Below are 26,820 nucleotides of genomic sequence, written 5' to 3'. Positions count from 1 at the left end.
ACAAAAAAGTGAAATGGAGAGAGAAAAAAATGTTATTGAAGCAAGCTGTTATAACCACTTGCCAAAGACCAGCTCCCAGTTTAGAAAGCCAAACACAGTGGGATAACCAACTCACCAGACTTTCCATAGCGCCTGATATCCATAACTAGGCTCCCTGTTTCCTGGGCCTTAGCCATGGTTTCCTCCCACTCTTTTGTGTCCTTATAAGAAAACCTGGTGTTGTTGATAGCAATAATTTCATCATCTACCTGTAGCTGAGAAAATTCGGCTGGGCTACCTAAATAAAGCAAAATAAATGAAACCACCAATGAAAAATAAAAACCTGTTCTACTAGTCACTGCTCATTTAAATTAAGGAAAATAATGACTTCTTAACCTCATCCAAGCATTTCTCATATCTTTTCAGTTGCAGAAGAGACACAGAATTTCTTAAAGTTATCAAATATTTGAGTAGCTACAAAATTACAAGGCAACCAAAGGCATTTTTTCATTCTATGGTATGTATCTTTCTTAGCATTTAAAGGAGAAATGATAAAGTCATCTGTTCAATAAAATTGCTTTATAAACCTAAGGAGAAAAATTTTAATTATGTTTAAATTAAAAACATAAAGTATATATTATACTTCGGCTGAGCTTCCAAAGCCAGATGCACTCTGGAATGGAGAGGAAAAAAAAAAAAAGGTCACTTAAAATGGCTTAAAATTACTATCTATCATTATCTAATTAAATCAGCCTTGAAATCTCAAAGAAATAACCAGAGTGAGTATGCATTTTTATATAGCTCAAACATGTAAATGAGGAACTCCTTGTATATATAATAGCTTTCATTTTAATTTCAGGTCTTGTAATATTTTGCTAAGAGTTCCTAGGCCTAATTTGGAATAATCCTGGGTGGAGGAGGGGCAATCCTTTTTGTAAAAGTCCTGAAGCATCTTCTGGGGTCCATGGGCAACAGATCCATTAGATGCTCAGAAAATACTGATGATATATAATACCTATGTATCCACCGCAAACACAAGGACAGTTCTTTCTGGATCTTCAGTTTAGTAGTTTGCTAGTATTTCCAAATATTAAGTCTAAAATTTTGATAAATGAATTCTGTAACACTCACAAAATTACGACTCTTCAAAACTAAAATTAACTAGGCAAGATCAAACAATATGTAATTCATAACCCCATTAGTCTCCAGGAAGAAGACTTATCTCTTCACTTTACTCCTGCATTTTTCACATGTGTTTTCTCCTCCTCTTTCAAATAAGCAAATTTCTGGGCAGGGGGAGGGAGTGGGAGGGGGACGTTGAACAGCAAAAGACAACAAACAAGAAAAAAACTCCAGTAGAGCAAAATCTATGATTTACCTGCTTCAACTGATGCTACGAAGATCCTGGAAAAAGCCCATTTTACTGTAAACCCAAAGTCAAGACCGCTCCCAGGCGTCTGGTTTATGCTGATTCTCATATCACTGAACTGATCCTGAAAACAAACATGAAACGGTGGGATCAAGTGTCCCTGGCACCCACATGGAGGAAAGTCTATCTGCCAAAGGAGGGAGGCTGCGTGCAGGGCACACTGGAATTATCTCATGATAAACCAGAAACACCATTCTTCTCCCCCTTGGGTTTGGTAAAACTTTCATTTATATATTTCTCAGTTTATTATTTTCTGCTAAGATAAGGGAAATCTTCATATCTGTGGCTATTGTTCTTTGGATGAATACTATAAATCAGTTGATTTATACTGATAAAGCTTAGGCTTTTGTTCATCATATGCTTAAGCCTCAGTTATAGACCATTTGATGTTACCCAGGAATGGAGTTGACTGAGAAGATATGGCATATATATACATATACATATATATATATATACACTACACACATACACACACACACACACATATATATATACACAATGGAATATTATTCAGCCATGAGGAAAAGGATATCCTGCCATCTGGAACAATATGGAAGAAACTTGAGGACATTATGCTAAAGTGAGGTAAGTCAGACAAAGGAAGACAAGTACATGTAATGTCACTTATATGTCGAATCTCAAAGCCAAACTCATAAAACAGGGAGTAAAGTGGTGGTTGCAAGGGGATGGGGGTGAGAGGAAAGAACAGATGGTGTTTAAGGGTACAAACTTGTAATGAACAGCAAAATGAGCCCTAGAGATCTAATACACAGTATTGTGACTATAAATAATATCTTATTATAATCAAACTTGCTAAGAGACTGGAGTTTCCAACCATAAAGAGAAAAGATAATTATGTAAAATAAGATAAGAAAAGAAAAGATAATTATGTAATGTGAGAGATGTTAATTATCACTACAATGGCAATCATATTACAATATATTAACGTATCAAATTAACATGTTGTTCTTTCAAAATTTACCCATTCTATCTCAAATATATGACAACAAAATGCCATCTTTGAAAACTCAAAAAAGATTTAAATCACTTATTTTTAAAATTCCACCATACTTTAAAAAATACCTCCAGCATTTAACATATTTAGCTGAATAATTTTGAGGGGTTTGTAGACACAAATCCAGCAACCAGAATCACTTTTCTAGGAGTGGTACCATTCCCTAATAGCATCTCTAAGTCTGCCAAGACATTTTTGCTTCTCCTACTGCTTCATGAAGATGTAGTGGTAAAAGCTACTTATGCTGCAAAATGCAGAACTAGGTCAACCCTGAGGAACCACTAGGAAGATGCCAAGAGGGCCCCCTGAGACACCATGAGCTCCAGGCCACAACCTCCTTGAAGTAACAGCAGCTCACACACACAAGAGCCTCTTGGACAGCTGGTAGACCTTTATTCCCATCTCCACTACAGTCCACAGCAACAAATTCTCAGTTTCACGGACTTTAAGCCATTTTCCAAAAGAAATGTTTTCAGTTTTACAGTATACTATGTTTGTGAAAAATTTAATTAACTTCCATAATTTATCTTTTTTGTTTGGGGTAAAGACCAGACATAAATTTGAGCATTTGTTTCCCAGATCAGTGTTTCTAGTTCTTTGATTCACAATTATCAAGAACTTAGACTTAATTGTTTAAAAAGAAAAATTCCTCTTAAAGTCACTTTATTTTCCAGGAAAAACCTATAACTTCTCAATTTTAATTTGGCAGTTAAACCCAGACCTAGGACCAGTGGGCAATTCACAAATTTTTGTACCACTAAAGTAAGTTTAAAAGTCAAGTGACTATATTCTAAGAAAAACTGTGATATTACATATGAATTAGAAGGAAGACAAGAGAGGCACTGAATAAAGGATCAAGAATTTACTGTATTATATGGACATGAGAAGTAAGTGCTATAACAATATACACTTACTCATTTGTTCAACATACATTTATTATGCATCTATTCTGATTAAAACACTTAGGAAATAAAGATGAATTAGGCATAGTCCTCTGCTGCTGCTAAGTCACTTCAGTCGTGTCTGACCCTCAGCGACTCCATGGACTGCAGCCTTCCAGGCTCCTCTGTCCATGGGATTTTCCAGGCAAGAGTACTAGAGTGGGGTGCCATTGCCTTCTCCAAGGCATAGTCCTAGGTCTCAAGAAATAATTACTGACTCTTCAAGAGTGGGTACAGAATTTTTTAGGAAAAAAAAAACAGTGTAGCTAATAATATAGAAACTTTTTTTTCATCAGACATCATATAAAGCAGTTGAAATATGGGAACGAAGATGTAGGTAGTGAGAATCCTCATTAATGATCAGCCTGATAGATACCAGTCTCTGGAATATAATAAAACTCTGCTATGAATAGAAAAAATTACTGGTTAGTTCTACTCCTTAACCAAAACCACCACACACTTAAATTAGAGATGACTCAATGAAAATAAGTGGTCATCTTCACCACTCTTACCCCACTCCACTCCTCCATATTCTGAGCTAAAGCCAATTAGAGTGCAGAATCTATTGCTATATAAGGCCATAGAGACAAATCATGGATTAGAAATTCCAAGATACTAACTGAGGTTTTTTTATATCTTAAAGAATAAGAGACAGGACAGAGTGTTAATAAATAGTTTCAAACTACAATAAAGAATATTTTGTGGGCAAGAGTAAGTCAACAGTATCCTGTTTGGTGGAACAGGATAAAAGAGAATGAGTTTAAGCCATAGATGGACGAGCCTCACAATTGTATTAGACCATAAGAATTGTCTTCTAAAGGATTGCTCTTACCCTGGAGCTAAATCTCTACTTGGACATAATAATAGGGCAAATGACCACCTCTCTGAAACAGTTAATAGAGGAGGTCAGCCTCATTGTGGCCACAGTCTGGCAGCCTGTTATGTGGGTCCTGGGGATGCACACAGACAAAGGAGAGAGAACCAATTATAGGTCTATTTCTGTCAACAGCCAGGTAGCCTCAGGCATTTCACTGAGTCTGGCAGAGACTTTCCTCTCACAATGGCATTAATTTTTAAGCTTTCCGTTTCCAAAACCCTATTTTCCCATGCAGACCATCTTCCTCTCAAAACCTATACAGAAAGGATTAAAGTGGGTGGTCGCGGTTCCAGGAAAAAGCCCCGGAGTCCCCTCTTGCATGGCTTCCTCCTAAGATAGTCACTGTGGCATGTCTGTGGAATCCTGAGTTCTTGAATTAGATTATCCTTGAGACTTTTTGTAGGTAAGGTGGCTTTCCCTGGTGGCTCAGATGGTAAATACACCTGCAATGGGGGAGACCCAGGTTTGATCCTTGGGTCAGGAAGATCCACTGGAGAAAGAAATGGCTACCCACTCTATATTCTTGCTTGGAAAATCCCATGGACAGAGGGGCCTGAAGGGTTACAGTCCATGGGGTTGCACAAAGTCAGGCATGATTGAGCAACTAACATACCTTTATAGTTACAGTCGAGCATAATCCATTCAACTCTGATTTCACTTAGGATTTGTGCCTCCTGGTTTTTCTCATGAGAAATATGCCATGTGAGGATTCTACAAAGGGTCCAAGTTTTGGAAGATGATGTTGTGGGAATTTCCTTTTGAAATGGATGGAACCAGGAATATACATTATTGGGGGAAATCTAGAGTCTTGATGACTGATAAAGAACTATGCCAAGTGGTGACAGTTGCCTATTCTGGTAAAGATAGAGTACAATTATCAACATAAAAGCATCTAAAATAAAAATAACTTTCCTCAATTTAAAGAGAAATACACACTTTTTAATTTCTCCTCATTCTTCTCAACCTCTCAGTCATCTGACAGTCTCTAGAATGTTTTATTCATTATTTTTGCCTGTGCTGGGTCTTCACTGCTGCGTGGGCTTTTCTCTAGTTGCTGCAAGCAGGGGCTACTCTCCAGTTGTGATGCTTGCGCTTCTCTTATTGTGGAGCATAGGCTCTAGGGTTCCCGGGTTCATTAGGTTTGTCACAGGGGCTCAGCAGTTGCAGCCTGCAAGCTCTAGAGCACAGGCTCAACAGTTGTGGTGCATGGCTCTGGGACATGTGGGATCTTCCTGGATCAGAGATCAAACCCATGTCTCCTGCGCTGGCAGGAGCCACCAGCGAAGCCCAGAAATACAGACTTCAAGCTGAGATTTTTAAACAAAAATATGATTACCTGGCATAGCCATGAGCAGATTTTCATGAGATCTAATGAATTAACAGGGCTTCCCTGATAGTTAGTAAAGAATCCTCCTGCAACACAGGAGACCCTGGTTCGATTCCCAGGTTGGGAAGATCTGTTGGAGAAGGGATAGGCTACCTACTCCAACTATTCTTGGGCTTCCTTTGAGGCTCAGGTAGTACAGAACCTACCTGCAACACGGGAGATCTGGATTCAATCCCTGGATTGGATTCTAGTATCACCACAGATGGAAAGTAATGAACAGCAGGGTCAACCTTATATACTAACAAGCCAGATGGGCATTCTCAAACTTTTTTGATCAGATAAACATGTTCACTTAAAGAGGGTCTACTTAAATCGATAAAATAAAAATACACTAAAAGTAGATTTAGGCTGTAAAATCATAAATAACAAAGGAAATAGACAATCTTTGATGTTGGCTACATGGTTCTTTCATGTCTTTTTTCAGGGTCTTAGTGAATGAGAACATAGAGAAAGTCGCTCACTCATGTTCGACTCTTTGCCACCCCATGGACTATACAGTCCATGGAATTCTCCAGGCCAGAATAATGGAGTGAGTAGCCTTTCCCTTCTCCAGGGAATCTTCCCAACCCAGGTCCCCCACATTGCAGGCAGATTCTTTACCAGCTGAGCCACAGGGAAGCCATAGTGTGTAGCCCTCAAATCATGGTGCAGCTCATCCTTCACCGAAGATGAGTCTATATTTACCTTCTCCCCTTCTCCATGATCCCACTCCAAGGAAGCAGGTGGTCCTGCCAGCTCTACCACTTGACTGACTCAACCCATTCCCAAGCTTATCTCTTACCTACCAAATCCATTTTGGGCCCTCATCCCATCAGGCAATACCAACTCCTCTTGCTTTCAGGAAACAACTTTCCATGTCGCCCATTATTCTGCTTCCTCTTCCCTCCTCCATCCCTCTGGCCACCTCTTGGTTTCATTAGTATGTTCCTCTCTTTCTGGTTTCCTTTTGTTGCTGCTCCTGTTCCCTAGTCAGTCTCCCACTTTCTTGACCACATGTTTTCCTGAGTAAACCTCATGTGTTGTCATCAACTATTACCTAAGTCCAACACATTCAAAATTATATTTATTCTCTTCCTCCCTAAACCTGCTCTTCTACCTCTTGTTTTTCACATATGGGTTAATTACATCACCATTCAACCAGATGCCCAAGTTAAAAACATCAGGTTCTTTCTGGGCCTCTTCCTCCTTCCTCCCCCTAACTGCTCCCCAGGCTACCTCTACACAGTGGGGCCCCAACAATCCATCACACACATGCACTTAATAGAGTGTTAGCAAGTCCACAAGCCATAAATCTACCTTGAATATCCCACCCTTCCATCCTCCTTTAAGCTCATCTTAACTCAGGTTATAGTTTGCCTCTAAACTGCCGTGGGTAACCTTCTAATTGGCTCTCCTGCCTCCAGCCTTTCCTTCCTCCCATCTTCCCCACAGCTGCCTGAACTTTAGTTACAGAAAATGCCAATTATTATATCACACTCTATTAAAAATTTTCTGGTAGCTCCTTATAATCTACTGTGTAGATTTCAAAGTCTGCATCTCAGAATTATATTTAATTGGGCTAAGTTTTAATAAATATCTACCTTCTTTCAAAATAATTTTAAGACTGATTTTCTCTTTATGAACCAGAAGATATTTCAGTCCACACTGGCTCTAAATTCTAAACACATGGCGATGTTAAAATAAGTCAACATTTGGTGTTCTAACTAGAAACAAGGTTCTTTTCCAATTTAAGCATGTCACATTTCAAAAAAATAAATTAGGGTCAGAGAAATTGAAACTGTGGCCTAAGAATCTAACCAGCCTGGGGCATGTTACATAATTTTCAAATCTCAAGTATTTCACTGGTAAAAGTGAGGATAATACCACATACTTTGCTAAATTATTGAGGGGGTTAAATTAAACATTTAAAAGGTGCCAAGGCACATAGGTGATGCCCATTAATTATCTTCTTTTTCCCATGGAAACAATGTTATACACGGTAATATATGCTGCTTAGGCAGTTTCCAGAACAACAAAAGAAATTCCTATTTAACTCTCGCACACATGGCTCTAAAGCTATTATAATAGAACTCGGTCAGCATTCAGCAAATACTTACAGGTACAGGCACTGCACTAACAGTGAGCAAAACAGACTTGCTTCCCACCCTTAGAGAGATTAGGGTCCAGTGAAGGTGACAAGCAGGTAAGATGAACAGGAGGAAGCTGTGAGAAGGTTAAAACCTGGGTACTCTTAAAAGAGGCACTATTGTAGACTTGGGCATCAGAAGGGTAAAAAGCTTCCTTCCCTCCACATGTATTTATCATCCTGATTCTGGGTTCTGATTTAATAATCTGGAGCAAAGGTCCTGAAACAAGGATTTGGTTGAGATTTGAGAGCAGAGGGCTCGGACAAGACAGAAAATAAAACAAAAACCCAGGCAACACCCTTCTGCGGGGGAAAGGCACATATGCAAGGCAGTCGGAGCAGGCTGGAGGACTCTGGGAGCCACACTGCTTCCTCTTGCCCTGGTAGCCTGGATTGGTAGGGGAGAAGGAAAAAGAAGCAATCCCATAAGAGAAGTAGAGGAGAAAGGGAAAGAGAGCGAAATAAAACTCCAGATCAGCAATGGAGATGAGAAAGTAATTCCTGAGCAGATTTTAAACAAGGTCATTACATTCTTCCATCATTAAGTCTTTGCTCTTTAAGCTATGAACTCCCTTCTTACCATAATTCTGTGACAGGCTACTAGCCCATTTCTGCCCTTAGATTTCACCTCCTCAAAATAATTCTCTAGAACATCACAATGCTCACATTCCTGTAACGCCCCTTAATCCTAAAATTCCCACATTAAAGAACCTATAAGGACCTAAATTACCTGCTGGATCAAATTCATACTTCAGTCTAGTCATCAAAGCCTTGAATGCAATTCAACTCAGTAAACACTTAAGTGACAACTATGGGTAAAAGCCGAAAAGTTAAAAAAATCAAAGTGTTAGTCGCTTAGTCATGTCTGACTCTTTGCGACCCTATGGACTGTAGCCTGCCAGGCTCTCCTCTGTCCATGGAATTCTCCAGCCAAGAATACTGGAGTGGGTAATCATTCTCTTCTTCAAGGGATCTTCCCAACCCAGGGATCAAACCTGGGTCTCCTGTATTGCAGGCAGTCTGAGCCACCGGGGAAGAATACCAGTGAAGGAGAAACAAACATATGGACAAGAAAAAATTCAGTGAATGAAACTTTCAAGGGTGAAAAACTCAGTTCCAACAAGGGGGAGGAAACAGACATCTTGACCCACGAAGGAACCAACCCTCTGGGCTTTGAAGGAACAGGAGGACTTCAAAACACGGAGACTGTTGAAATGAACATTTTAAAATAGGATAACAATAAGAACAAAAACATACATGATGTGTTCAGGGAAGTAAATGGTGTGTTTCAGAGAAGTCAAGCAGTCTCATGCAAAGAGCTTTCAGCTACTTCCCCTCTCTTTCTTACAACACAAGTGGCGTAGGAAACCTTGAGTCAAATGGCCAAAGTTCAAATCCTGACTCCATCACTCCATACCCTGTGTGGACGTAGAGAAGTATCACGACCACTTCATGCCTCAATTTCCACAGCGACAAAACAGCAATAAGAGGTTCATTGTGAGGATTCAGTAAATCATGCCCTGCCAAGCCTCCTGACATGACAGCATTCAGTAAACATGAGCTGTACCAGTGCTACAAAGAGAATCTGGGACCAGTTATGAGGGACCCCAGTGTTCCCGAGTGCTCTGAACTTCACTGAAGGAACCACAGCATGCCATTGGGGGCTTTGAAGCAGAGAAATTATCCAGTCCAGCCTGGCATCATGCAAATTAATCTGGGGCCAGCCCTATGTAGGATGCATAAAGATCTGTGACTATTTTACAAAGTGTTTGCATTAGTGAGGGAAAGGGCCAGAACTAGGGTAGCGGAAGCAAGGATAGAAAAGGGTAACAACATCGAGAGAGATGCTGTAGAAATACAGGAAAGGATACTGCCCGCACACGTGTAGTCAAGGAAGAAGACCCGAAGAATACTCTTTTCACAAAGCTACCAAGTTATCTACCTGAAACCAATAGAATACTGCAAATCAATTACGCTTCAGTTAAAAGAGAAGGACATCTCAATGTTCAGCCAGACACTACTTTTTATTTTTCTCTACTCTGAACTCCTAGAATTGGATAATTTGCAGGCGTGTTGCATACACCCTTGCCATACTGGTCCTAGGCTGTTCTGTGCATTCCCCACCCTTTTCCCAGGTCAGCAAGTGCCCTCTGAGTGATAAGAGCAGGACAATGCTATACAAGTCACTTTCCTCGGAACATCAAGCATCTCCAGAACAGGCAAGTGATCATATAACATAGACGTTTGGTCAAGAATTCCAACTGCTCCACTTATTAATTCAAGCCTAATTTTGCCTGGTAGCATTCCACTTCAAGTTGGGTGACTAAAAGGCATAAACGCACTAATGATGAAACCTGAAACCACGCCATGGTAACTCAAGTTCCTCTGAAGTGCTCTGACCTGGAACACACACCCACACTTAGGCTTTTTCTTAATCCATGGATGCAGCTAGTCACCTGTCACCCCGAGGGGGCTGCCATCACTGAGCACACAGGACAATAATCAGGCTGCTTCGTGGGATTTGCTATTTGAAAAGAAGGTGGCAAACAGGCAAGTCCATAAAACAAAAGGCACCTTACTCTCTATTATTCATCCACTGGCACCTATGATCCCCAAGTATAACAGAGGCTATTCTTCTCATCCACTGAGACTTATGATGCTAATTACATATTCCCAGTTCTTTAAAACGGAAGTTAAAACATAATTTACAACCAGTGAGTTTTTAGCAACCTGAAGAAATTGCTTTAGATACATTTGTAAATATGGATAGAAAAACTGGAAGAGCTATACCTAAGTGTCAAAGAACCTCTCTAAATGATGGGATTACCAAACCATTTTTATTGTGTATATTTTCCTACATTTCCAAATTTTCTCAAGCACAGAGTCTTTTATAATCATGAAGAGATAAAGCTTACTCTAAACTTGTAAAGCTTTGCTGTAGTGATAAAAACGAATGATACTAAAATACACTGTATCATATTTTACACAAAGGTATTTCATTAATATAACTTAGGCCAAGTTCTATACTTGATGTTGTGCCTTGGAAAATATACACTCTATTAAGGTACCAGAAAAGGCTAGACTAAGTCATAGAGCCATAAAAGCACCTCCACACTAAAGGGTTCATACAACTATCAAATTGCTTAATGAAGGCTTTTTCCAAAAGAGAAAAGTTTCTTTCAGTTCTCTAGACAAGCATCAGGGCCTCCCAGGTGGCGCTAGTGGTAAAGAACCTGCCTACCAACGCAGAAGACCTAAGAGAATTGGGTTGGGTCCCTGGGTCAGGAAGATCCCCTAGAGGAGGCAATCCACTCCAGGATTCTTGCCTGGAGAATCCCATGGACAGAGGAGCCTGGCAGGCTACATTCCATAGGATCTCACAGAGTTGGACACAACTGAAGCAACTTAGCATACACGCAGACAAGCAATAACTTTTCAGCCTATGTATAAAAACATAGTAAAAGAACATTTATTACCTAATAATTCTCTTAAAGCTATCTAATGAGATTTTAAGTAGGAAAAAACTACTAATGACCCCATTCTTCTGATGATGATACATTTTATTTGGACTCCAAATGTTAAAGAATGCAATTTTCATACTGTAACTAAGGCTCAATATTACCCTTACAAGACAAGGAGTGGTACAAAATTCTAGGCTTTCCAGAGTATAAATTAGTATTGCAATTCACTACACTTTTCAGATGGTAAAGCATCTGCCCATAATGCGGGAGACCCGGGTTTGATCCCTGGGTTGGGAAGATGCCCTGGAGAAGGTAATGGCAACCCACTCCAGTACTCTTGCCTAGAAAATTCCATGGATGGAGGAGCCTGGTGGGCTACAGTCCATGGGGTCACAAAGAGTCGGACACGGCTGAGTGACTTCACGACGACACTTTTCATATGTTAGAAAAAGAGGTGCCATGTCCTTACAGGCCAGTCCCTCTCATATGTATCAATTTCTCCTTGTGGTTAGGTTCCGTGGTAACTCAGTTGGTAAAAAATCTGCCTGCAGTGCAGGAGACTCGGGTTCAATCCCTGGGTTGGGAAGATCCCCCAGAGAAGGAAATGGCAGCCCACTCCAGTATTCTTGCCTGGAGAATCCCATGGATAGAGAAGCCTGGCGGGCTACAGTCCATGGGGTTACAAGAGTCAGACATGACTTAGCAACTAAACCACCACCACCACACTTTTCATATGGTAGAAACAGAAGTGCCATGTCCTTACAGGCCAGTCCCTCTCATACGTATCAATTTCTCCTTGTAGTTAAGTTCACTTTCCTGCGAAGCGGCTTTTATTACCCATTTAACTACCAGGCCTGCATCTAAAACCCCCTGAGGAGCCCTTGCACTTGAACCTGGACTGAGGAGCACCAGCAGTGCAGGTCAACAGCTGCTGAAATGGGAGCAGGGAGCAAACCCAGCCCAACTAGAGGGAGATTGGTCCAAAAGTCTCCATACACCCATATCAGAAGGGTCATCTGGATCCATCAACAGAGTTGGAAGAGATCTACCTCCTCCGAGATCTGCTAAAAATAAAATGCAAAATCAATTTCTACATTATCAGCCCAGACTGTCATGCCCAGAGGTGAGAAACATGGTTTTCTGATTTAAATCCTTAAGATTTTGAGCAGCAGGTTATTAAAAAGCCTTTCCAAACTCACCTGTGACCTGGGGACCTCTGCCCGTGGCGAGCTTCTCCCTTCTCCAAGCTCAAATGTTAAATCAGGGCTAGATATTGAAGACAATGTGTCTTTAGAAGTGGCAGCCTGATCCTGGGAAAGAGATGAGTAGGGGGGTGTAGGAGAGGGCAACCGCATCACACTTTCTCTGGGCGCTTTGGCCTCTCTTTCGCTGGATGAGCCAGATGCAAGCTGGCTTGTGTCAGGTCTTTGCACAGAGATGCTGATCGAACTGCTCTGGGTTCTCTTCACGCCTTCTATGTCTCCATTATACTTCCAAGCATCATCCATCTAAATAAGAAAAATCACTGTAAACTTGCTGTTCTGTTAGATTTCTATTTTAAAGTATATACATTAGATTAATATTTTAAAGTAACAAAAGTAACATATACCTCCCACAGCAAAGTAGCTATCACTAAAAGGCTGGAGCATGTTCTTTGACACAAACAGACATGCACATATGAAGTAGGAGGAACAGCTGATTTTATGGAAGTGTTTATATTATAAACAGACCTTTAAACTATGCTTTGCTCATTTACATTACTCCAGGTCAACAGACCGAAATCTAAACTAGTTCAGTTGAATACTCCACACTATGGATATCTATAATTTATTCATTTGATTATGCTTCAATGTCATTTAAAGTGTGCCCAAAATATTACACATACCAGTATGTTTATTTTATGTTAATTTAGCATAAATTCCCAAAAGTAAACTTAACCAAAGAATATTCATATGTGTAATATAAAATATAACTTTTGTATACACACACATATATTTATCTTTTAAAACTGTAACAATGCACTCCCAAATTAACGTGTAAGAATGTCAGTGTCTCTGCATCCTTGTCAACACCACACATTTTGAACGTTTTAAATCTTTGTCATCTCATGCGTAAAAAGCTGTACACTTCATGCTTGCTCTAATAAGACCACACATGCTTCTATGTGCTTTATGTAACCAACCATTCAAAGTCCCTCTCCCTTGAACTGGCCATTCATTTATATATCCACTTTTCTACTATTTATCTTTTCCTTATCAATTTGTAGGAGCATTTTAAATCTTAGGGATATTAAACCTATATATAAAATAAATTTTGCTAGTATTTTTCTGAGCCTATATAAATGTAGTCTTTTGACTACATTAACAGTGTCTATCATATAAATTTAATTTTTATGTTGTCAAATATGTCTGTGTTTACTTAATATAATGGTCAGGGGTTTTTCTGGTTGGTTTAGGCAGGCTTTGCTCACTTTGAATATTTTTAATCAAATCTTTTCTCGTAGATTTTTAGGATTCTACATAGGCAGAGGTAAAAGGAATTTGAATACCAAAGTGCTCAAGACTGTCTTGCTTCCTTTTACGTAATTCAAATTAATACAGTCACTTTCAGGTACATGGCACTGCTTCCTTCTCAGAGCAAATGATTCTATATTCTTTAAAATCCCAATAAAATATGTATTTTTTTGAACCATGAGATACATTTTAATAACTACATTCAAGTGTATCAAGTTCTAATGAATTGGGAAATGAGGATTCATAGAAAATTTGGGCATCACCTGAAAATATTTAGGTTAAACCACATGAAATTGCTGTTTTATAGGTCAAAAAGAACTAACTACTGGCAACTTCATATAGTACAACCTAAGACTTCACAATGGGGCTTCCCAGGCAGTGCGGTGGTAAAGAATCTGCCTGCCAATGCAGGGGGTACAAGAGACTCTGGGTTGGGAAGATCCCCTAGAGAAAGAAATGGCAACCCGCTCCAGTATTCTTGCCTGGAGAATTTCACGGACAGGCTACAGCCCAAGGGATCGCAAAGAATTGGAAGCAACTGAGCACACACAGAGTACTCAAAATAGATACATCTGAGAAAATACGACACTAAAAAGTAAATGCTCAAATGCATTCCTTTTTATAGCTGAGTAATATTCCATTGTGTGTATGTACCACAGGTGGATGAAACTGGAGCCTATTTACAGAATGAAGTCAGTCAGAGAGGGAAACACCAATACTGTATATTAATGCATATATATGGGATTTAGAAAGACGATAACAATGATTCTATATGCAAGGCAGCAAAAGAGACAGAGATGTAAAGAACAAACTTTTGGATTCTGTGGAAGAAGGCAAGGGTGTGATGATTTGAGAAAATAGCATTGAAACACGTATATTACCATATGTAAAACAGATGACCAGGGCAAGTTCGATGCATGAAGCAAGGCACTCAAAGTCGGTGCTCTGGAATAGGATGGGGAAGGAGGTGGGAGTGGAGGTCAGGGTGGGGGGACACATGTACACTGTGGCCAATTCATGTTGATATATGGCAAAAACCATCACAATATTGTAATTATCCTCCAATTAAAATAAATTCTAAAAACTAAAAAAAAAAAATTTTTAAGTAAATGCTCTGCCTTAGGATGTAGTTTATTTTTAAAAATGTGTCAGCTCTCCTTTCACTGAATTTGAAATTTAATCAGTTCTGCATTGTTGCTGTATTTTAAGCATTAAATGTTCACTGAATCTAAAATACTTTACATACTATCTCTAACAGAAACCTCTGCACAAATTCACCAGTGTTGTGCGCTGGAGAACAGACCAAGGGAATGGGGAACACGTTTACCGTGTAGGATCTCGGGAGTGATGAGATTCCCCTTGACTGAGAGCCAAAGGGTCTCGGTGTGACCACAGAGGTTAACCTGGCCGCATCGGTTTTCTGGTAACTTCTGGGGAGAGTTGCTGAAACTCGAGTCGACTCCATTTGTGTATTCAGTGAATGCTGAGACAACAAAGAGGCTGGGCGCTGTTCTTCCACGGGGCTTCTAGAAGGAAACTGGACTTCAGCTGTGAGAGTAGCCTCCCTTTTCGCAAAAGTTGTAGAATCCTGCTTAGGAATTTCTGTCGGATAAGTCGCTCCTTTCTCTTCTACTCTCTCACTCTGGGAATAGGCTTCTGGCATAGGCAGCACAGGGGGAAGCTTTTCTTCATTCAATCCGTCATCAAAAGAATATAGCCTCCTTCTCGACATAACTGTAGACATCTGATTTTGGGATTCCCTTAGCAGAAAGAAACACCATAACCACAAAATTATGCATTTGACACTCAGAGGTGGAGAGACATGTTATTTTGGTCATTAATGTAAAAAAGGATGGGAATAAAAAGACGGCTGACTTAGTATAATAATGTAATAAACAGAATGTGAGAATAAATACATGTGAATTTTTCAACATCACACAAAGGATTAAGATCTTGACTTTTTTTTTTCCTTAAAGAGGCTAAGAAAAATCTCTGAAGTATTTGCAATTGTAAAAGGATTTTCACAGGAAAATAATAAAATTTTAAATAAGAGATTATTCAAAGTTCCATAACACACTTTAAAGATAACTGACAACCAATTTGAACCCTCCAAAGATGCAGATTTCTTAACAGGGTTGAGAGTGTTCCTGTATACAATTTACAATCATTTTGTAAAAATAGAAGGCCACAAAAGATTCAGACTTTCAATAAGATCAAGTTAGAAATCAAGCTGATTTCATACAGCTTGGTAGAATTTGCATGGACTGTTATGGCAGATTAAAAGTCACCATTCCTATTTTCAGAGAGATTGATGAAACAGTCTCTTGGCTATCATTCAGTAAGGAGTACATCTCAAGCCAACTGCATTGCATTCAAGTGAATGAAACTGTGTTTACCATTGTCTTCTAGGGACAAAGGAGCTTTGTTTAATTTCACCTGACAGCACATTTCCTTTTTGACATTCTCCTTAAAGCGTATTTGCCTTCTCCCTGACCTGTAAATATCTCAAGGTTTCATAGAGCAACTGCTCCACGGGCAAGTTTAATTGGACCTTTATCCTGTTATGTTGCAAAGCAAAAGATAAACCCTCACAGTGATGTTTATACAGTCTTCCTTTAAAAATACAATTTTAATTGCACCGTGCCAACTTGAAAAAGAACTTTGTTACATTTTATACAGTTTAGTTAAGAATGAGAACCATTTTTTTTAACCATTCCATTCTTAAATTTACTTTAAAAGGAGGAAAAAGTTGTTTATTTTTGCAAAGATAGCCAACACTAGCCAATTCTGCATGTGAGTATACAGTGTATAAGGAAGGAACAAGGAATACCACTTTTAAGTATGCCTTTCATTAATTCAAATCACTACTTATTTCAGGAGTACTTTGCCTTTTCACTGCAGAGCAAAACGCTCAAAGGTTTATGCATATTTGATGACAGTCTAATATTGGTGCACAAGTACAGCTCACAACCCTTACACAAAATATCTAACACTGGTTTCCCCAACCCTGAGATGCATTCGGTCTCATTACCTGTCCTGCAGCATTTCGTTAAACGTCTTAGATCTTCTCTCCGACTTCTCAAGAGCCTGCTTCTCAATCTCCTCCCTCTCCTCCTTTTTCTTCTGCAGATCTGAAGTGTAGCTTTTCCGACGATCTTTCCATTTTGCAAGGTCCTGACAGAAGAAAATCACGTTAGCCCAGGCACACCTGAATTTCTACACACCCTATCCAGCAGTGAGTGCGCGCCAGAGGATCCCATTACGTCGCTAAAACTATTCACTCCAACTTGATGCCAAGGTGCCCTAATTTTGCTTTTTATAGCCAGCGTTTCTGTACCGAGCCTTTAGCTCATGCGTCTGTCTAAAAGCCCTGACCTAATAAGATAGACCCCATTTTTGTTTTCCCAGGTACTGCCTGCCTTGCTGCCCGTTTCACAAAGAATGCTAAACGCTTGTAATTAGATGCCAGGTCAGAAAGGTCGGGAACTGTTTCAAATTTATTTTCATCTCACTCCAATCATCTGGTTCTTACGTGAAATGACATGTTTCATTAGTCAACCTAGAACAGAAACATGACTGTAACATGGCTAAGTATACAGATACACGTGGAACAAATACAGAGGTCAGTCCCTACTTGGAGGCAACGGGGCCACAAACACACTGATGAATAAAGTGTGCTTCCTCTAGAGGAACTCAGTCTAGAGGGGAAAGACAGACAGGTGAATAAAGTTCCACAACGAACATGAAGGGATTGCACGAGAGAGTCAGGGGTGCATGGGGAGCGTGGTCAATTCTACCCCTGGAGGGGAGGGCCAGGTGTGGAAAGGCTTTAACCGGGAAGCCAAACAGAGGATGAGATGGCTGGATGGCATCACTGACTCAACAGACATGAGTTTGAGCAAACTCTAGGAGATACTGAAGAACAGGGAAGCCTGGCTTGCTGCAGTCCATGGGGACATGACTGAGCGATTGAACAACAAAGATTCAAGAGTATGATTTTGAAGCAGTTCAACTCCCCATAAGAACAGAGCGATAAGGAAGATCACACAGGAAGCAGTGGCCATCTTTTCCCATACATCCATCCAGGACACATCCTGGGAGTGACCCCCGGGACACTCAACCTGATTCATCTTTAAAATTAGTCCTGGAGGCCTAAGCTGGTTCTGACATTCAGGGGGCTAGGACAGTTTGGATGGTACCACTTCACTGTGCCACCCAGAGAAGTCCCACGCTGAGAACCGCTAGTGGCACTGCAGCCTTATGCAAAGTTCCAGACTGAAGAAAAAAAAAATCCTCACCCCCCACTCAGGCACATAAAATAGGTTTGGTTTACACCCTTTGGGAACAGGCAGGGCCATTCCTGCTTAAAAAAAAAAAAAAAAAAAAAAGAGCCTGAAATCAATATGAACTATTTCCAGAAAGAACAAAAGCAGCGCACACCGGTGCTGAAGGACTGAAGGAGAACTAGCATGAATTTTCATCTGACTTAACCGAAGGGATAACCCCTCCGTATCTCTCAACTTTCATCTCCAGTCACCATGTATTTTGGCAAACTGCCACTGAATTTCTGTTTCTTGACAATGACATTGAGATGCCAAACAAAAGAAGCGGAATTTAGAAACACAGCCAAGGCAGGGGTTTCATCTTTGTTACTTAATATTTCATTCCTTTGAAAATTAAGATTTACTATCTCTGACCCTTCTGTTCATGCTACCACTCAGCCCTCTTACCATAAAGCTGTCCTCAGATTTCTTTGGGTCTGCTATGTATCATTTATCTATCATAACTCTTTACACTCCTTTGCTGGGTGCTGTGCTCAGTCTCTCAGTCATGTCCGACTCTTTGTGGCCCATGGACTGCCAGGCTCCTCTACCCACAGAATTTTCCAGGAAAGAATACTGGAGTGGGGTGCCACTTCTTACTCCATGGGATCTTCCTGACTTAGGAGATTGAACCCAATCTCTTTTGTCTCCTGTGACTCCTGCTTTGGCAGGCAGATTCCTGACTACAAGCGCCACCTAGGAAGCCCCTTAGACTCCTTTGAGAGTGAACTGTGAAAGTGAAAATCACTCAGTCGTGTCCAACTCTGCGACCCCATGGACTGTAGCCCACCAGGCTCCTCTGACCATGGGATTCTCCAGGCAAGAATTCTGGAGTGGGACATGTCTCCTGCATTGGCAGGGAGGTTCTTTACCACCAGTATCAGCAGGGAAGCCCATAAATATATACAGTGTATATGTGTCAGTGAAAGTGAAAGTCGCTCAGTCGTGTCTAACTTTTTGTGACCCCATGGACTGTAGCCCACCAGGCTCCTCTGTCCATGGAATTCTTCAGGCCAGAATCCTGGGGTGCCATGCCCTCTTCCAAGGGATCTTCCCAACCCAGGGATCGAACCCAGGTCTTCCCGCACTGTGGGCAGATTCTTTACCATCTGAGATACCAGGGAAGCCCAAGAATACTGGAGTGGACAGCCTATCCCTTCTCCCAGGGGATCTTCCTGACCCAGGAATCGAACCGAGATTTCCTGTATTGCAGGCAGATTCTTTACCAGCTGAGCTACCAAGGAAGTCCTACACTCCTTTGGCCTATAACAATTGACTCTTTTAAAAAAGGCACAGCTCTCTTCTGCCAGGGACAAAACTAAAGATTAAATCTTTATCCAAATAGACATCTGGATATACATCAGCTCTGTGAAAACATCTTATTTTGATTCACATTCGATAACTTTTTAACCAAAATAGTACTGAATTATCATTCACATTTCTCCCCAAACCTTCTCTATTAACTCTAAGAACACTTTCATCTCTCCCTGCTGATCCCCAGTCTCTGTGCTGGTCCCCTGCTCCCCCTAAACCTTAAGCAAAGTCTTCCCTTTCATGAGCATCACTAACAGTCATACCCCAAATGCAACCACCAGAGCAAGTAAACAAGTTACCTACACTGCAAGGAAGCAGCTTCTCATTTTTGAGAACCCACAGAAAATATCAGAAGATAGGGAGCTTCTGTGTCTCACAATGGCCTTTAAGATACAACAAATAGAGCTGAAGGGTTTAAAACTCTTTTAAAGGGAGTTGCTCATATTTTCTATGGAACTGTAATCTGCCATCAAGAAAAATTGTCCCTTGGGTATACTGACTCTCTTCTTGGAGAAGAAAGAAGAGTCCAATAAACACATCCTCCCCATCTCCCAATAAGCAGCATACTCACATCCTGCCATTTCTGGTCCTGTTCTTTTAACTGGGACTTGATTCTCTGCATCTCCTCGTAACGTAGCTGACGCAAGCTCTGAATATCCTCTGCGCTGACATCACTCAAGGACTTACTCCTACAACAAAAATACTCATAGTAACCAAGGTTCGTGGGACCGGATTCAAGGTTAAAACTGGAAGGTTGGGCTTATATTTGGAAATTCCATCTACAATTCCATCTACAATATCACTAGATGCTTCGTGATATCACAGAAATAGCACTACAGAGATAAATGGTGTTTTTCCAAAACGCAGAAACAAGAGCCTAGCACTCCAGCCAAATGTGAATTCTTTCACAGAATGGCTAAATGAACCCTGAACCATGCTGAAAAACATAATCTGACATTCATATTTAGGGGAGCCGATGCAGAAAAAGATTACATTAGGAAAAAAAAATTATTAGTCCCTAGAATCACCTGTCTTTATCACCTCCAGAGATAATCTTTTAAGGTTTGGCTGCCTTTTCTGAGTACTTATTAAATTATTTAAAGATTACCTGATATTTTCTCCTCAAGTTCAGTGCCATAAAGACATGTGTGGCTGCGGCTGCTTCTCAAGGGTTCTATACAGATCCGCCCCACCACTGCACCATGCTCGGTCTCAAAGACCACAGTGGTTTCCAACACCCAGTTACTATATAACCTCTATTATAATCCTCTTTTGTATTAAGGCAGTTTTTGTTTTGTCCATGTGTGACTGCTGCCATGAGGATGTAATGTGGATTAGGTCTCAAAGAGCTCAAACTAGGATACTTTGAGTAGAGTGGGGTGTTTCCCAGGAATGTGTGCTATACACACATCAGAGGAGGGGAAACTGAGGCAGATCTCCTGGAAAGAGAGGTCAGATCTGCATATTGAGGAGTGAAGAGACACAAAGCTTTTGAGTGTGAGGTACCCAAAATGTTCTTTCCTACCACTTCTGCTTTTATTTCATTGTAACTGACTCCCCTTTTAGTTGTTTAAATAGCTTTGCACCTCTTTCTTGGGCCCCTAAATTAGCCTTCCCCAAGATTTGGCCATCACCACACTTTTAATAACACACTTGCCCAGCTACCTCAGGAATTCAATAACGATCTCTATGCCAGTGACTCCCAAATCCATAGCCTAGGACCAGTCTCTCTGAATCAATCCCAATTGCTTGTTAAATAAACATCTCTGCACAGATGTCCCCTAGGAATCTCCACTGTAAAAGGATCAATGGAAACAGTATCTAGAAAGAATTTTGTTAAGCAGTAAGTCATATGACTATAAACACATGGTTATTTGGCTACATGATACAGCCAAAAATTTTGTCTCCAAACCTGCTTTTCCTCTTAATAGTGTTACTTGCCCTCCAGTCATTCACATGTAAAATCAGAGAGCCATTTTTCACCTTTGTCTCTCCCTTCTTCCTGTGTTCAATTAGTTATCAGGTCCTCTTACTCAGTGTCTTTTTCATTCCATTTCTGTTGCCAATACCCTAGATCAGAGCACAATCAACTCTTACTCAGACTTTTAAAAAAGCTCCTTAAATTATCACTCAGCCTCCAGATGCAGTGAAGGTCTTTCCTGAACTCTTCCCTTCAACTTAAAAGCCCTTTCAACAGTATTTATTCCTTTTTAAATGCCACTCATTCCTCAGGGTCCCTGTGAGACTACAGTCTGGTTGTGTGTGTCTGTGCGTGCTCAGCTGCATCCAGCTCTTTGCACTTCCATGGACTGTAGCCCATCCAGATCCCCTTTCCACAGGACTCTCCAGGCCACTGGAGTGGGTTGCCATTCCCTTCTCCAGGAGATCTTCCCAACCCAGGGATCGAACCTAGGATTCCAGCATTGCAGGCAGATTTCTTACCATAGTCTGGTTGGATGTATGCAACTATTCATTCTCTGCTTGGAAGTCTAATGGGCAACTCAAACTTCACTGAACAGACCAAGACCATGAATGCTCATCCTACAATCCACATTCATCCCATAATCCATTCCTCTCCTATCTTCCTGATTTCAATAAAAGCCAACTCCATCCTTCCAGGACACAGGCCAGAAATCTTGGAGCCTTCCCAGATTCCTTATTCTCTCACATGTAACTGATCCCATTGGGAAATTCTGCCCCTCTACCTTCTAAATATATCTAGGGGGTGACCACTTCTCACCACCTCTATCTTCATGACCCTGATCCAAATAACCCTATCTCCTGCCTGGATTATTAGAATCATCAGCCTCCTTCCTTCCACCAGGGTGTATCCTCAACACAGCTCCTCTGTCCATGGGATTCTCCAGGCAAGAATACTGGAGTGGGTTGCCATTCCCTCATCCAGGGGATCTTCCCGACCCAGGAATAGAACCTGCATCTTCTGCATGGCAGGCGGATTCTTTATCACTGAGTCACCATGGAAGCCCACTTAACAGGGTATGACTATACAAAAACCTGATTTGAGAATATAAATTCACTTAAGTTGTAACTACAAAGAATCAGGCTATATGAGCTAATACAATACAAGACACTAAAAAGATTTTTTTTCAGCTCTAAGGTATGAGGGGAATCTGGATGCCCAACACATGAGGTTACAGAAATTCCAGAACAAAATTGGAAACATAAGTATTTTAAGTAATATTTTGGTGGGAGGAAGGCTGGCCAGTCTCAGCAGATCCAGACCCTTTCAGTCCTCACCCTCCTTCACTGGGAAACTTTAACATGTGTCTTTTCAGAAAACACTGTTATCATGGGGTAGAGGCTCATCACCCTCCTGGGGAGCCCACAGCAGAGCCTGGCACATAGAAAGTGTTAGCTGCTCAGTTGTATCTGATTCTTTGCCATCCCATGAACAGTAGCCCGCCAGGCTCCTCTGTCCACAGCATTTTCCAGGCAAGAATACTGGGTTGCCATTTCCCTCTCCAGGGGATCTTCCTGACCCAGAGATGGAACCTTCCTGCATTGCAGGCAGATTCTTTACCATCTGAGCCACCAGGAAAGCCCTCGGTGGTCCCCAATATAAATAAACGAGCCTAACATTGGCCGGAGTAGACAGGTCCCTGTGGAAGGCAGGAATGTGAGGCCCCTGTGTTCCCTGGGATCAAGTTACTTCAAGAAAGCCTGGCACATTCCAAACAGGTTGTGCCAGGCACCAGAATGAGACAGGAAGTGAGACCCAACAGAGGGATCTAATTTTCACCACTCCCTCCCTCCCCACCCCTACCCACTCCCTAAACATCATTTAACTCTTCTCAGTCTCAGTTCCTGAACTGGCTAAACCAGGAAGGACTTGCTGGGGAAAAGGGGGTCAGTTTATGTTGATGGCATTTCAAAAACCCATCTGGTGCTATACACCAACTGTTCTTATTAAGGCAAATATGATCATGAGAGATCTACTGAAAACTGACTCCCAAAGCAGTTTCAAATTAGAGAGGTCACCCCAGGCCCCACTGATAAAATCGAGAACGTTTTGAGTGTAGGAGCCTTTCAGCCAGATCATGAAGAATTCTTTCCTTCCTTATCAGAGTTAACAGCATAATAACAAACTTCTGAGGGCTTACTATGTGCCAACAAGACTGCCCAGCAGTCTCCATCGATCACCTCATTATACGAAGCCCTAGTCTGGTTCTACCAACTTAGGAGCTGCAGATCCTCGGGAAAAATACAGAGTCTATTTATCCTTCTCCACGTCTCTAAAATGCAACCTAATACCTACCTGACTACCTCCCCAAAATAAGTCCCATGGATATTCCCAGGAAGATTGTTTGGGAAAACTATAAAGGACTACACAGCCCTAGTATGTTTTGTATCAGAAGAATGAATTACTATTCACTGGCAAATCACAATTCTCTTGCAATTCATTTACCTCTGTATTTCCTTATTTGGAAAGACTCTGATTTAGAACTGCATTTGGACTTTTTCCAAAAAAATACAGGTCTAACATGCTGCATTTTCAGGTGAATAGTTTTTTTAAAAAAATAGCATTTAGGGTGAAGAGAAAAAGAAGGGGAAGTTTACAAAAAAGGGGAGTAGATTATAAAACAAGATCACTAAAACCTTACTCTTTCTTCCCACAATGCTGGGACTAGTGTTACAATAAGAATTTTTGTAAAGCAGTCTCAGGAAATTTACAGATGAATATCTAAGAACTAAGGGATCAAAAGGACTGACATGTAGCAAAATTTCCTAAATATAAAATCACTGATAATCTTATATGGCAAAGAGCAATTCCATGATACTCAGTTTCAGGTCCTCCACTTTCAAGCAAAGATATGAATATATCTATTTATGTACCTCTAAATATATTTCCATTAACTGTTGCAGGAATTCTCTGAACACAAATCAATACTAAAACCTGGGAAAGAGACTTTAGAATTATCATAAATTATACTGATAAGATAACATACGAGACTTTTCCTTTATAGGTTTAGAGCCTATTATCAGTGTTTCTCTACAGCGGCACTACTGACATTTTGGGGCGAGAAAATTATTTATTGTAGGGGGCAGTCTTGTGAATTGTAAAACATATAGCAGTATATCAGTAGCAACGTTGCCTCAACCCATCCAATGTGACAATCAAAAATGTCCACAAACGTTGCTGAATGTCTCCTGGTGGAAAAATCTTCAGAAAGTAACTCACATTGACTAGGTTTTTCCTTCCTGTTTGTTGTCTTAAGTGCCCTTATTGTTGTTTAGCTGCTCAGTCGTGTCTGACTCTCTGCAACCCCATGGACTGTAGCCCACCAGGCTTCTCTGTCCATGGGATTTCCCAGGCAAGAATACTGGAGTGGGCTGCCATGTCCTTCTCCAGGGGATCTGCCCAACCCAGGGGTTGAACCGAGGTCCCCTGCATTGCAGGCAGATTCTTTCACTGCTGAGCCATCAGGGAAGTCCAGGTGCCCTTACAGTTCTCCGGAATTTTTTTTTTTTTTTTGGCCAAAACCCGTAAGTAAAATACACATATCTTAGTTGTCTTTGATTATAACTTCACCTTGCATCACTGTTCATTTCCTGTTGATACTGACAGTAGATGCCACGGCTTAATTAATCACATTACAAAATTACAGCTATATACCATTACAAATTTGTCATTAACAGCTTCTGCCAAGAGGCATCATAACCAAAGTTTCAAATGTCATGGAAACATATGACAAGTCATGCAACACAAAAGCACACGTGAGAAAATGATAGCCACATACAAAGCATCTTACTAAAAATAAAGTGACAAGTGTTCAATGCCAAATAAAAAAGCAAGCCAGAAATAAACAATCTAAGGCTGGAAAGGGTGATGCACATTTCTCTTTAACTCTTTGGTTCTCACCAAAAAGAAAGCATTCAAGTTACAGGCAGTTATTTTCCATCACAGGATATGGGCCAATAATGATTTTTCCAGGTAAGTATTCCACGCTGGAAAACATGCAAGGTGCCCAGAGAAATATCACCCAGAAATATCACTTGTTTCATGTTTATAATCATTTACAAACATATTTATAAACATGAGACAAATTCTAGGCTAAAAGTCTATACTCAGTTCAATTTAAATTTTTGTTTTCATTGTGGATCAACTTAAGAAAAAACTGGTAACAGAGAAAACTTTTAAACCCCAGATAATAGATTTTTGATTGCAAGTGATCTAAAATGCACCTGAGTTTTCTGAAGGCCTATCTGTATTACTTTCCATTATTCGACAAGTCATGCATTATTCATTGGTCTCCATTTATAGACAACCTCGCTTTATTTGTGTTATCCTGGCAGTTAGCTGCATGGGGAACAGCATTTAAAACAAATAGTGTACTATGCAAGCAACAATCTTGAAACAGTCTACAGAAGGCATTTGCTGCTGCTGGCTAGGGCCCAGAAAAATCCTTAGCTTGCTGAGCTTCGGCATTTGGGTTTCTCTCTTCTTTTCTTAACCAGCCACACAATGTGTCCCTAACGGGGAGCACGTACAGTCACTGGAATAGCTGTACAGGTTTACATTTCCATCAAGTACTTGGACTCAGTGTTTTCACATTTCCTTTAAGAAAAACAACCTGCTTACATTATAAAGTCTTATTTACCAATGAAAATTCTTCTGAACGTTATCACTCAGAGTGCTTGATGCTGTAAAGATTTATTATCAAAACAGCTTTCCCATGACAAATCGAGATTAGCAGATGCTTAAGTGTCATGCTAAAAATTGCCTTGTACACCCTCCTGATGGAGATGTTTTAAGCACACATGAGGAACCAGATAGGAGATAACGTATCTTTGCAAGGCATACTGAAAGCATGCTCGGAGCCTGATTTTTAACATCAGTGGCTGAGAATTACTGGCAATTAGTTGCTCATTGCTCCATTACATCCTTGACATCTAGAATGGCTATATTGCTTTATATAGTGATTTTAGTTGATTTAGTTGATTTTAGTTCCTTATCATAAAGGAAATCAACCCTGAATATTCATTGGAAGGACTGATGCTAAAGCTGAAGCTCCAATAATTCGGCCACCTGATGCAAAGAGCTGATTCTTGGAAAAGACCCTAATGCTGGGAAAGATTGAGGATGGGAAGAGAAGGGGATGACAGAGGATGAGATGGTTGGACATGAGTTTGAACAAACTCTGGGAGATGTTGAGGGACAGAGAGGCCTGGCATGCTGCAGTCCATGGGGTCACAAAGAGTCAGACACAACTGAGCTACTCAACAAGTGATTTTAGTAACTTCTAAGATCTCCACACTATCAAAATTATCCAAAACTATCAAAATTGGAGAACCTTTGAGATGAGTAAGTTCCAGTAGGGGAAGATACTTAGCTCCTAAGGCTTAGGCAGATTAAAATATTTGTCATACTTCAATTTTCTTCTTGATCAAAAATTATTAGCAGTTGGGTTCACAAAGTTACAGAAAGTTGATGTGAA

General features: G+C 40.6%; 1 protein-coding gene across 12 annotated transcripts in view; it reads right to left on the bottom strand.

The window, feature by feature from the left end:
- Window positions 1-26,820, bottom strand: part of LMO7 (LIM domain 7) — a 220,969-nt gene that overhangs the window by 23,888 nt on the left and 170,261 nt on the right. For all 12 annotated transcript variants that reach the window (XM_055542674.1, XM_055542681.1, XM_055542670.1 and 9 more), the window contains 6 exons: window positions 19,935-20,052; window positions 16,759-16,901; window positions 15,055-15,487; window positions 12,414-12,722; window positions 1,358-1,472; window positions 116-277 (listed from right to left, as the gene is read on the bottom strand). In XM_055542674.1, coding sequence (XP_055398649.1) covers window positions 116-277; window positions 1,358-1,472; window positions 12,414-12,722; window positions 15,055-15,487; window positions 16,759-16,901; window positions 19,935-20,052 — 1,280 coding nt within the window. The remainder of the gene's footprint in view (window positions 1-115; window positions 278-1,357; window positions 1,473-12,413; window positions 12,723-15,054; window positions 15,488-16,758; window positions 16,902-19,934; window positions 20,053-26,820) is intronic.

This window comes from Bubalus kerabau, chromosome 12 (assembly GCF_029407905.1).
Source record: "Bubalus kerabau isolate K-KA32 ecotype Philippines breed swamp buffalo chromosome 12, PCC_UOA_SB_1v2, whole genome shotgun sequence".
Taxonomy (NCBI): domain Eukaryota; kingdom Metazoa; phylum Chordata; class Mammalia; order Artiodactyla; family Bovidae; genus Bubalus; species Bubalus kerabau.
This window is presented reverse-complemented; position numbering and strand designations above follow the sequence as displayed.